At 43.4% G+C, this 12,146-nt stretch overlaps 1 protein-coding gene across 4 annotated transcripts in view; it reads left to right on the forward strand.

Annotated features, from left to right (window-relative positions):
• Positions 1-12,146, forward strand: part of RASGRF2 (Ras protein specific guanine nucleotide releasing factor 2) — a 188,318-nt gene that overhangs the window by 51,996 nt on the left and 124,176 nt on the right. For all 4 annotated transcript variants that reach the window (XM_036278551.1, XM_036278552.1, XM_036278553.1 and 1 more), the window contains exon 2: positions 6,292-6,398. In XM_036278551.1, coding sequence (XP_036134444.1) covers positions 6,292-6,398 — 107 coding nt within the window. The remainder of the gene's footprint in view (positions 1-6,291; positions 6,399-12,146) is intronic.

A 12,146-nucleotide genomic window follows, 5' to 3' on the forward strand; every position in this document is an offset into this window, starting at 1 on the left:
TGCTTAGGAGGGGCACCCACACGGGAGAATTGCTGTCCATGGTGTTTTCCATCTCCGCATCGTGGACCCCTCGGAGTCTCCCTTCCGACTGGGATGGCCGGTCGTGGCAACCCGTGGGGCTGCTGGGGAGAAATGTGGTCTGGGCTGCACAGGGCCACTGAATAGTGTCATTCACATTCCTGGGGACTAGGAAGGCCAGACCCAAGGCCCCGGTGGGGGAGAGCTCCTCCCTTCAGAGCCCTGCCGCGGCCTCAGGCACTGCCACCCGGTGCTGTGCTGTTGTGATCACTGACCCCATGTGCAAGTCACCGAGCCAGGGTCAGGGGAGAAGGCATCCGTTTCTTTATCCAGCCAGCACCTGCCTTTCAGGGTCAGAAATCTGACAGCCCACGAGGAGAAGACCCTCCTGGGTCCCGTGGGGCTGCGCCCACCCCTCCCAAACGGGGCTGGGCTGGAAGAGGACTTGAAGAGGATTTTCCTCCTCAATGGCGCAGAGAGAGCAGTTGCTTTTAGTTCTCTTAATCTAAAACTGAAATATTGCAAGAACATATGTGATAATTTAAAACCCTGCAGTACCATCTAAATAATAATATGTATGGAAAAACCTTTTTAAAAACATTATATTTCTACTGTATACTTTAAAAAATATGTTTTTATTGTTTTTCTTTTAGAGAGAGAGGAGGGAGAGAGATAGAAACATCAGTGTAAGAGAGAAACATCGATCAGCTGCCTCCTGCAGGCTCCCTACTGGGGATTGAACCTACAACCCAGGTATGTGCTCTGACCAGAATCGAACTGGGATCTTCTCTCAGTCCATGGGACGACATTCAATCCACTGGGCCACACTGGCCAGGCTCTGCTGTATACTTTTTAGGAAACCCACTGTGGCTTTTAACCTTCCTTTAACATCACTTATTTGACAAACATTTATATCCTCTGGGTATACATTTAAGTAGTATTATAAAGACCTAGACATAGGTTTGAAATGAATAAATATTTTTATTGTTGATTGTGTAGCTATACATGTTTATTATAAATGACTCAAATAATATAGAAATGGGGAAAGTGGAAATGGTCCTGTAATACCATCCCCCTGCTATTGCCACTGTTAGCTATAAATTCGTTTCTAACTTGCGGAAGCTTAAGAACAGAGTTCCAAGTGAGCTTGTGTTCTTGTATTGGGTTATATTTGCTCTCTCTGCAGAAGTACATAGCATAAATAGCAGCCAGCCCATTATAATAAAACCCAGAAAGCTGAAATTTAAATTCCCTAGGTCCTTTTATTATGTTGTTGTTTTGGCATTTTATAGTCATTGTATGTAAAAGGTAAGAATCCGGTGAATCTGCAAACCTATGGTATCTTTTGTTATTGCTCTTATAGGGGTTTGTGAGATCATCATGGGCTGGTTTTCCATCTCATGATAAAAAGATATACTTGGTAAGCTTAACAGGTCTTTTGTATCTCTTCTCTGGAGACCTACCTGAATGTGATTATATAGTCATGAAACGGGTCATCATATGTGGTTGTTCAAAGCCAATTTATTAGGTTAATTACAACTCATGTTTCTTTGCTGCTAATCATTTATTCACCAAACATTATTAAGGGCTTTGTGTGTGCCTGGCACAGTGTTAGGATCAGGGGTATCCAAGTTCAAGGCTGGCAGGGAAGAGAAACTCATGCACGGGCAACTCTAAGGCAACGTGAGAGGCGTGTACCTGGCATTAATGAAACCCAGAGGGGAGAGCGACTCCTTTTTGCCAGGAGGTGCCAGGGAAGGATTCTTAAAGGAACTGATGTTTCAGTGACATAAGTCATGAAAGTTCAGTAAGAGTTTGTAGGTAGAGAAGGAAGTGGGAATGAAGGAAGAACGTCTAGACAAAGGCAGAGAATGGAACAAATGTTTGTTTAATGCTTACCGGGGGCCACTGCATGTCAGCCGATTGAGTCCTGTATGGTCTGTGTCACTGTCTTCATCTTGTTCACGAGGAAACTCGGTCTCAGAAAGATTTTGTGACTTGCCCAAGTCCTCGTAACTTGAGTTACCACTTGGAGGAACCAGGTATACCCGGCGTGACTCCACAGGTGGTACTGTCAGTAGCATGAAGCGGAGGGAAGAGCCTGTCTTCTTGGGGTCAGTGGCAGGTCCACAGGCTGGACTGCGGCGTGTACTGGGAGAAACGGGCGGAGACGAGGTTAAATGGAAACGGGGGCCAGTTTGTGAAGGGTGTTTTCAGCCTGCATAAAATGTGCTCTCAGAGTATGAAAACACCAGCGAGGGTTCGTAAGCAGACCTAAAAGCTCAGATGTGTCTTTTAGAAAGAGAACTCTGGGCACCTACTTTGAGTTGGAGGGAGTTGGGTAAGACTAGAGGTAGGGTTGCAGATGTGTCTTCTCTACACTTAGATATGCAAAGACAGTATTTTTCTAAATTTGACCTGACTTTTTCCTTAAGACCCACCCCCCCTCAACACACACACACTCCCTACTTCATAAGTGGAGAGAGAAAATGAACTGCATTTAGCAGAGGGTAGTAAACTCAGTCGGCTTCATTAATGTAAAAGGTCTTTTTTGGTAATTCGTTTTTTCCTCTGCACCTTGCTAAGATGGTGCCTCGGTAAGCCGGGCTCATATGTTCTTGAGAGAAAGAGAGAGAGAATCAGAGTTTGGGGTTCTCCTGGTGCTAATTGGGGTCTGGCATCGTTCTGGCTCTGCCTGGGGCATCCGTTGGTATCTGTTGCTGAAGTGTTGGTCAGCTATAACTTGTGGTTTGTTATCTCTTAGGTTGGTCAGGGCCTGGTTGTCCATTTTGCTTACAAGGTCCCACCTTGGCTCTATTTTTATAAAATTTTATTATTGATTATTTGAGAGAGAGAGAGAGAGAGAGAGAGGGAGAGGGAGAGAGAGAGAGAGAAAGAAACACCAATGTGAGGGAGATACATTGATTGGCTGCCTCCTGCATGCCCCCTACTGGGGATTGAGCCTGAAACCCAGGCATGTGCCCTGATGAGGAATTGAACTGGGACCACTGAGTCCATGGGATGACGCTCAGTTCACTGAGCCACACCGGCCAGGCCCGACCTTGGCTCCTGCTGGGGCTGCATAGAACCCCCATGAGGTCTGATAGTGCCCTTCCCCCACAGTCCTCCATAGTACACTTGGAATGTCCACACCATTTAGAAGCTGGCGGGTGGGGCGGGGTGGGGGGCTTCTAAATACCTAAACTCAAAACTTAGGCCCTGTCTTTTCCTAACTGCTGTGACACCAGTTTGACTGATTTACATGATATGGTCACCACCCAGGGGGTCACCACCCGCTGCTGTCATGAGGATGGGGGTGAGGAAAGAGGGCAGCCTGTGAGATAACATCCTCTAGATCCCCAAAGGGAAAGTGATGCAGAAACTCCTTGTATTTGGGCTTTGTCATCAACCCTTTTATCTCTGCACTTTTTCTAGGACTTTAGCCCCAAGTGAGTCCACCATATGGTCTCTGCCTCCTCTTGCTTTCTGTATCTACCTGGCCACTTCTCTGCATACTCCTCCTGTGTCCCCAACTCCCTGGGACTTCTCTAGGTCATCCTGTCCTCCTCCTGGGGGCCATTACCTTCCCCTTTGTGCTGGAATAGTAGCCAGGATACAAGGAGGGAGAGAGATCAGCTATAAGATAAAGGAATCTCAATTGGACTGTGTTTCAAAGCTGTCATATCTGTCATCTGTGATAAAGTGTTACGGTAGTATAGGAGAAGGACAACAACGCCGAAGGGAGTCCTAGGAAGGAGCATTGGTGAAACCAATGTGGGGCTGATGAGAGGGAGAAGTTGAGGGTGACTTGTCTGCCCGGTTGGGACAACCACTGGATAAAGATGTACTGCACAGAGAAAAGACAAGAGGAGAAGGAATAATCATGAGGGTGGGGGTGGGGGTGTGGAGGTTGGAGGAAGACCATTAGAGGGTGGGAGGGAAGGAAGGAAGGTAACAGGGGAGTTCAGTTTTGGACATGATTGAAATTCTGTCTAGTGGGAGAGATGTGGGGCCCCCACCTGGGAGAGAATCTGCCTGGAGAAATAGATTTGGAAACAGGTGAGACCATCAGGAAGAAAAAGAAGAGACATCACTGTCATTGTAGATGCTGAATTGAAAGACATAAACAAGGTTATCACTCTATTTTAATTCTTCCTCATGCCTTGTGATGACTCAGTACTTTGGAACTTCTAGTTCCTGCAGGGGGGATGGTCAGAGGACACAGTACCATCAAGGGTGTCTGCTGTGACTTTTGACCCCTAAGGGGACCTCGAAAGCCCCAGGACAATCCTTAATATACAGAGTTCATATTAGATTGTGGCCAGAAGATACAAATAAAACTCTAATGAGTGGCTAAAAATAAATAATGTTCAGGTACATGCAGAGGCAGTGTTTAATTTTTTTGTGGTTGAACTGACTTTTTCAAATTGAAATCCTGAAAACAGAACGTCTACTTCTCAACATCCTTCCCTCATTATTATACCTGAGACACGACTTAACCTTTGGGTGTCCTCTGCTAACATCACTGCCTTGCTGTCTTTCAAAGGTGCCTCTTAATTGTGCCCCCGAGCAGCAGCTGCTGCAGCGCTGGTCTCTGCAGTCTTTCAACAGGCGGGCGGGGTCATTAATTGTTTCCTCTCTCTGGACTGGGCTTTGGGCTTAGATAGTTGCCAGCAGCTACTGAAATGCCATCACTTAAAGGATTGCCCTTGAGCCACTGATTTGTCTTTTATTGAGTTTCCACTCTTTCTCCCAAATTTAAATGGATCTTTATTAAATGCAATGCTAAACTCAATTCTTCCCAGCCTCAGTGGCCTTTTCGTCAGGTTATTTCCCCTAGTTCATAGCATTTAGTCCTCTGGCTGGACAAGAGGTTTAAGAACTAAGACAGCTTGCCATTTATGGGGCTCGGGACTGCCGTGGGGAAGTGCCGTGGATTCTCAGGGGCGTGACCCAGAGCTCTCCATTGGCTCCTGGTGTGTGCCCAGGTAACCTGAAAGTCTCTTAGCCATTAAAAAAAGCTTTTTGAGGGTAAAATTGTGCTCAAAATCCTTATCTCCAGAATTATTGTTCTGAAGGTTTTTAATTCGTTTGACTGTTTAACTGTCACTGAATACACAGAAGTTTGGGGGTGGGATGGGAAGGAGGGACAACAGAAAAAACCCTTTTGTTTAGTCTCCAGTTCTCGGTTCTGGCTCTTAGAGCAGCTCTGTGGGGCTGTTCTCTTCACGCCCCAGGGTGAAGTCTTGGGCTTTCCGGTCATTCTCTTAATAAAAAGTTCTCCAGCCACAGTTCCTTCCAGACAGTCTCAATTTGATAATTAATATGTCCAGCCTGAAGCAGACTGGTTTAAAGTGAATCTTCTCCCACCCTGACTCAGATTTTAGGTTTAGTTTGTCAAATTCTACACATGCAAAAAAATAACAACAAAAAAAACCACCAAAAAACAAAATATAAAAAATATCCCTACCTCGAACAGAAAAATAACCTTTTCCACAAAAAAACCTACTTACTAAAATACATTGAAATTACAGATTAATTTATTTTTAGAGGTGATAAACATTTTTTTAAAGATTTATTAAGTTTTTAATATACTTTGCTATTGCAAATGCTGTTTTCAAGATTAAGTTTTCTGTTTGTTAGTATTGCACCAAAGTGTAATAAATTTTTGTACATTGATTTTACATTCAATAATTTTGCTGGATGTTCTTATTCTAATACTTTTTCAGTGACTTTTTAATATAGATAATGACATCATCTGTAAATATGATTTTTTTCTTGCTCTCACTTCTTGTGCCTTTTTCTTTTAATTTTTCTGTGTTGCACTTCAGACAGAACTGGTAAATAGATGTGGTGACAACTGCCATCTTTTTCTTCCTTTTGATTGTAGAGGGGTTGTTTGTAAAAGTTCACTATTGGGTAAAATGTTTGTGGTAAATTTCTAGCAGATATCCTTTATCGGGTTCAGAAAGTTTACTTTCTAGTTTGCAAGGAATTTTAATCATGTGTTTGTGCAGAATTTTATCAAATCCCTTTTCTGTATCTAATGAGATATTGTGGGTTGACTCCTACTGGGAATTACTAAAGTGCAGCCTAAGGTTCTGCTAGGTACAAAGTCATTGCCTACTGGGCTGCCAGTGATGTTACCTTTTGAAATAGGATTTGCATAATGCAAGTGCACTTTGTAAACATATAACCTTTGTAGATGCCCAGTTACTCTGCTGTCATGCTTGAAAAATAAAACTAAATGTGTTTGTTTATTTTCCTCTCCAGTATTACTTTACCGTCCTTTTTGGCCATGAAGGTCAGAAACCACTGGAACTTCGCTGTGAGGAGGAGCAGGAAGGTAGAGAGTGGGTGGAGGCCATTCACCAAGCCAGGTATGCGCTCAAATCCCATGTGACGCTGGGTCTTTCATTGGGGGTATCACTGTCGGTAGTGGTTTTGGAACACCTTGCAGTTCCAAGATGGGTTTCCCTTGATACCACCTCCTCAGTCATGTGTGAGATGGTTCTTTGAGCTTTCTATGGTTATTTTCTAGCTAAAGAGGAAAGGTAGTAGATATAACAATAACAATGATAACAGGTCACTTTTGTGGGTTTGTTCCTATGTATTAGGCACTGTTCTACGTGCTTCTCAGTTGAGGAATTTATTAAATACATTGATTCACTTATCCTCTCAACAGTCTGTGAGAGGGGTAGCATGATCACCCCCACTTTTACAGATAAGGAAACGGAGGCCTGGAAGTAGTTTGCTTGGCTGAGGTCGCACAGCGAGGGAGTGGCAGAGCCGACACCTGTCAGCCCTGCCCTGTGCAGCCTGGTGATCAAGAAACGTGACACTGGCCTCTGTCCAGTGAAATAAATCCTACTTCCTCCTGAGAAATACCAGGAAGGTGGAGAGGAACACTCTTAGCCTAAGAAGGGAACGAGAAGTCCAAAAAATGCAGACAGACCTCTCTCCTTTATTTTCCATATCCAGTTCCAAAGCCCCGCCCATTTTTGCTTCAACTGGTTCTCATGTTCTTCGCTTTTTGCCTGTCCTCTCACTAATCCAGGCCCTCCTCACTCCACAACTCCCTGCTCACATCCTGGTGTTTCCGTGGCAAAATTCGAGCTAGGGCACACTCTTTTTCTTCCCTCTGACATTCCCTCCCTTCCAAATGTCCATTCATGCGGCTTTGCCCCTTCCTGGAACCTCACCCACAGGCCAGTCTGCACCGGCCCCTTCTCCAGATGGCCGCATCGCTTGCATTGCTGCATGTGGGATATTGAACAATTCGTACAACTCATGGTTTTTTTGTTTGTTTGTTTGTTTGTTTTACATATTTTATGTGTGTGATCATGGTCCTGAGCTGCATCTTGAGAGTGAGGAAGAGGTTGAGGGCACATTCATTTCTGAATGAAGTACAGGCTAGTTGTACAGTAGGTGATTAGGCAAAATTTTAAGATGGATTATAAAGACAATGAGAACATTCTGAGTGAGTTTAGACTGATCCTTAAACTCTTGAAACTTTTTCTCTGAAAGTCTTCTCCCATCCCCCTTCTTGCTTCAACTACTTTTTATTGACTACCTCCTCTGTGGCAGGCAGCATGCTTAGTGCTTCCCATACTTACGGTTCTGTATTCCTCACAACTACCCAGAAGGGCATGATTAACCCCATTTTACAGATGAGAAAACAGAGGTTCAAGATGATTAAACAGATTGGCCAAGATCTAACACAAGGTTGTGTAGCTGCGAGCTGGGATTTAAACCCAAGTCAATCAGACTCAGAACCTTTAATCAATGTGCTATATTACACCTTTCTTCCATTATTGTTGCTTTCTCTCCAGTTCTTCCCTCTTCTATTTCTTTTTCTCTTCCTTGATTCAGAGATGAAAATGGACTTACATAAGGTCAGGGCTGAGAGTAGAAGGTGCTGTTTGTTTTCAAAGTATTTCAGTTCCTTTTCTTTCCTTTTCTCCCAAATATTTCTCAGAATGTGCAGGGTTGGCGACTGAATGGTGCTCTCCAAGTGGGCCCTGGGGCAACTTGCTGCCGCCATGATCCGGGCACTGTTCAGCCCTCTGCTCTCAGTGGCCCTGTCTGAGGCTTTTGCTCCAGACTTAGGACTAATGTGGAATGACTTGCTGTAGAAAAAGATCAGGTCTTCAGAGGTACAAGAAGTATCAAGTTGGCAAGGTAGGGCCCTTGGGTCATTTCCAGACACAATCTTTGTCACCACTTTTGTTCCATTCTACCTGGGAGTTAAAGTGAAGTAAATAAAGTCAAAACGTGTATTTGCCTATTTTTTCATTCCAGAAAAGCCAGGTACTATTAGTAGCCTAAATATCATTGTAGTTACCAGGCAAATATTGTGGTGAACCAAATACAGAGTCTGAATTACTTTTAAAAGGGTGAGATTTCAAGTAACAGATTTTTTTTCTATATCATAAAAGCTGTCATGTAAGTGGAAGTGAATCGGCATCTATTTGGTATAGATTGGCATGTGATCAAAACCAGGGCATGTGTGGTTTTGTTAGGACACAGGCTTTAAAACCACTTTAGTGGTTTAGATAATAGAATGGTAAAAATTCTCTTCTCTTTGGATTTGAAGATTTGGTTAAAAATTGATCTTTTTTTTTGATGTACTGACTTTTTGGTCCATTGTATTTGCTTTTCCTTTAAATTGAAGCCTAGGATTAAGTTCTTTGATGGCTTCCTTCTAATCTGACTGTTTTATACCCGAGTTCTTCCATTTGACTTTTTTTTTTTTTTTTCTTGCATTGAGATGCTTCTTAAATTTTTGTTTGTGTTTTAAATTAGGGAAGATAATAACTTTTTCATTTAGGGTTTGTTAGGTTGAGTTTTTGGTGTAATCTTTGATCTGTGAAATTCATCCCGGCTTTGCGAATCCACGAGCAGAGCAAGAACACTAAGGAAACTAATTCAGAGAAAGAATTTGCCGCCATTTTGCTAATTAAAACAACTGGTTGGTTGACTAAATATTTCACCTTTAGAGGACAGTTTGATGGCATTAATTGGGTAGTTCTGCCTTTTTAATACAAAATGCTCAATAATTATGGTTTTGTTGATCCCTCTTTTTAAAAGTCTGAGCTTTTGATTAACTAATGACTAATTTAGCTGGAGAAGAGTTCTTTTCTGAGCTACAACCCTCCTGTAGATACTACATAGAAACAGGGACTGCTCAGAATCCCTCTCTTGGTCACTGTTGTTTTCCTGGGATGGCTTCTCTGTGCCAGCCTGGATGGGCCATCTTTGTGTGTCATGAAAATCACATTCTTGCTGGGGGCTTCTGTGCTCAGAGCTGAATCTGCTCTGCCCATTTTGCCTTCAGGGGCTCTTCGGGTCTTTGTCTGAGATTCATTCTTATTTATTTATTTATTATTTTTTATTAATTTATTGATGCATTCTCCTTTAGAACTGGCTCAAGGAAAAACCTTTTTGCAGATTAAATTCTCATTTGAAGCTTTGGCCCGGTCCAGGCAGTTTGTTTTACACTTCTGTTTGAAGTTGGCCATTATTACATTTTTTTTTTTTTTCCTCACCCGAGGACATATTTCCATTTTTTTGTTCAGATAGAGTGGGAGGAAGAGAGAGAGAGAGAGAGAGAAACATCAACATGAAAGAAACACATCAAGTTGCTGCCACCCGCACAACCCAACCAGGGCCGGGGACAAACTGCAACTGAGGTACGTGCCCTTAGCGGGAACCAAACCCGGGTCTCTCTGGACCACAGGCCAGCACTCTAACCGCTGAGCCAAACTGACCAGGGTGCCATTATTACATTTTTGAGAGCACTGACACATTTAAACATCATTTCATTCCACATTACTGGCACCAGTTCATGGGAAGCTTCTAGCAAGACTCAGTCTTGTTTTTGTCTGAATGAGGTGAAGCCAAGGCATTTTAATAGCAATGAAGTCTATGATTATTCCATAAGTGGTCTGCTAGTTGGGTATTTGAACATTCCTCATGATACCTCATTTTTTTTCTCTTGGTCATATCTATCCACCATGGCTGATTTGGTTGTAGACATTAAGAAAGTAAAAAACACGATCCCAATTTATTGTGGGTGCTTAGGGCTCATAGGCTGAAAGACAACGTCCTCAGCACTGTGTCGCCACATTTCATTTACTGCAGCACTGAGCAAGCAAAGTCTTGGCAGTGAGAAGGTGGTCCTGGCCTGAAATTTGATCTAGGTGTACCTCTTCCAAGGTTCTTCCCATTCTCACCTAAGCATATGGCCTAAGGACATAATTTAGGATAGTTAGAAAGAGATGCGGAAATTATTCCAGAGATGTAGGGGGCAGTCTTCAAAGGACTTTGTGACCACCTGGATATGGCAGTATTAGACAAAGATGGCATCTAACACGCCTCTCAGATCCCTAACTTGGATGTTGCCACTCACTGGGAGCAGAAATAATGAATGAGAACAGGTCTATGAAGCAAAGATGATGAGCACTGGCCAGGAAGGGCTTTCGCAGAGAATTCGAGGGTATGATCACTTGTAAAGGGCAGTGGGAGCCATATGATACTGATGGATCTCTCTGTCCCTTGGTATGTAAGGTATGAGAGAATGAGTATCAGTGACCACTAAGAATGTCAGGTGTGTCTTGAAGGGAGAGCTGCTTTGGGTTTCTACCAAGGTTGAGGTCAAGGGAGGGCTTATGAAAAGTTGGAACTGTAGAGAATATAGTGCCTGGGCTTTGATTTCAGTGTTTGGGACTGTCCCATTATCTTTTCCCTGCTTTCTGATTTGTCCAACTGACTCTCTGCTCAACCCTCACCTTGCTTCTCTTTCTTCCCCTCTGTGTATGCCTGTGGCAGGTGGTCTTAGGCTTGCCTCTACAGGGAGGTTATTCTCCACGTTAAAAGGAATTGGGTACATGCTTCCATTCCTTAATGCACATGTCAGATTTAGTTTAGCAAGGGTTTGACGAAGTCTTTTCCTTTACCATGTCAGTCTAGAGCTAGAAGAGCAGGAGACTTAATCCTCCAGTTAAGTCTTTCAATTAAGCCTTGTCCTCTTGCCCACTGCAGAAAGCTCTAATCCAGCCTCTTGGATCTGTTTTTATCTGTAATCCTTTTAACTACATGTACCCGAGATAGCTGTTATTCTTCTCTCTCTCTCTCTCTCTCTCTCCTATCTCTCTCTCTCTTTCTCCTATATCTATCTATCTATCTATCTATCTATCTATCTATCTATCTATCATCTATTTCTTCCTCCCTCCCCCAACACACACAAACACACAACCATGGTAATTGTACAAAACACCTAATGCTAGTAACCTCATTCTTTTTACTTGGATAGAGGCTTAATGTAGAGCAAAGTGTAAAGTATAAAATCTATCTAACACTAAGGGCCACTGTGTATATCCTATTATCCCTAAAAAATCAGCACTTTAGAGGAATATGCACGGAGAAACCCCTCACAAATAAGAAAAGAGTAATTACATACAAAAGCTAAAAATTCTTCATATATCACAGCAAAACCGCAGGACTAGGAAATCAGAAATGGGAGGTGGTGTTATAGTCTAAAGCCATCCTGAGGCCACATTTTATACTCTTGTAACAGTAAGACTATCACTACCATAAAGCTGAAAGCATGGAGTTTGTTTATTTGAGATATTAGATTATTTTACTGAGCACTCCTGCCAGGACCTTGGCTTCAGATTTGCCACACTGAGAGAGAATCCAGCATTTTCTTTCCCAAGAGCCTGCACAGTGCAGCATGCAAGAAAGTGGTACTGTGTTTGTGAACTATGACAGATTTCACTTGATCGGATGGTGGAACTTCTTTTCTGTAGGGAAAGTTGGGCCCGAATGTTCTTACTTTCAGCCCTTTGTTAGTACTTTTACCTGTCAGTTGTCTTTCCTACTCCTCACAGTTTGTCTGCTTCGAATGCTCGTCTCCCTCCCGAAGCACCCAGCTCACACTGCACTATGACCTTGTGTCCAGCCACAGAGCAGGTGCCCGGTCCTCGCCTGCACGCTGGCTCACCTGCAGGGGCGGGGCACCTTCATGACTCTTCAGCGCCCCGGTATCTGCCCTGAGCTCCTCCCTCCGATTCTCTTGCTCCCTTAGCTGTTCCATTTCTCTTATAACTCCAGTCTGCCCACCCTCT

The sequence above is a fragment of the Molossus molossus genome, unplaced genomic scaffold, assembly GCF_014108415.1.
Source record: "Molossus molossus isolate mMolMol1 unplaced genomic scaffold, mMolMol1.p scaffold_m16_p_3, whole genome shotgun sequence".
Lineage (NCBI taxonomy): Eukaryota > Metazoa > Chordata > Mammalia > Chiroptera > Molossidae > Molossus > Molossus molossus.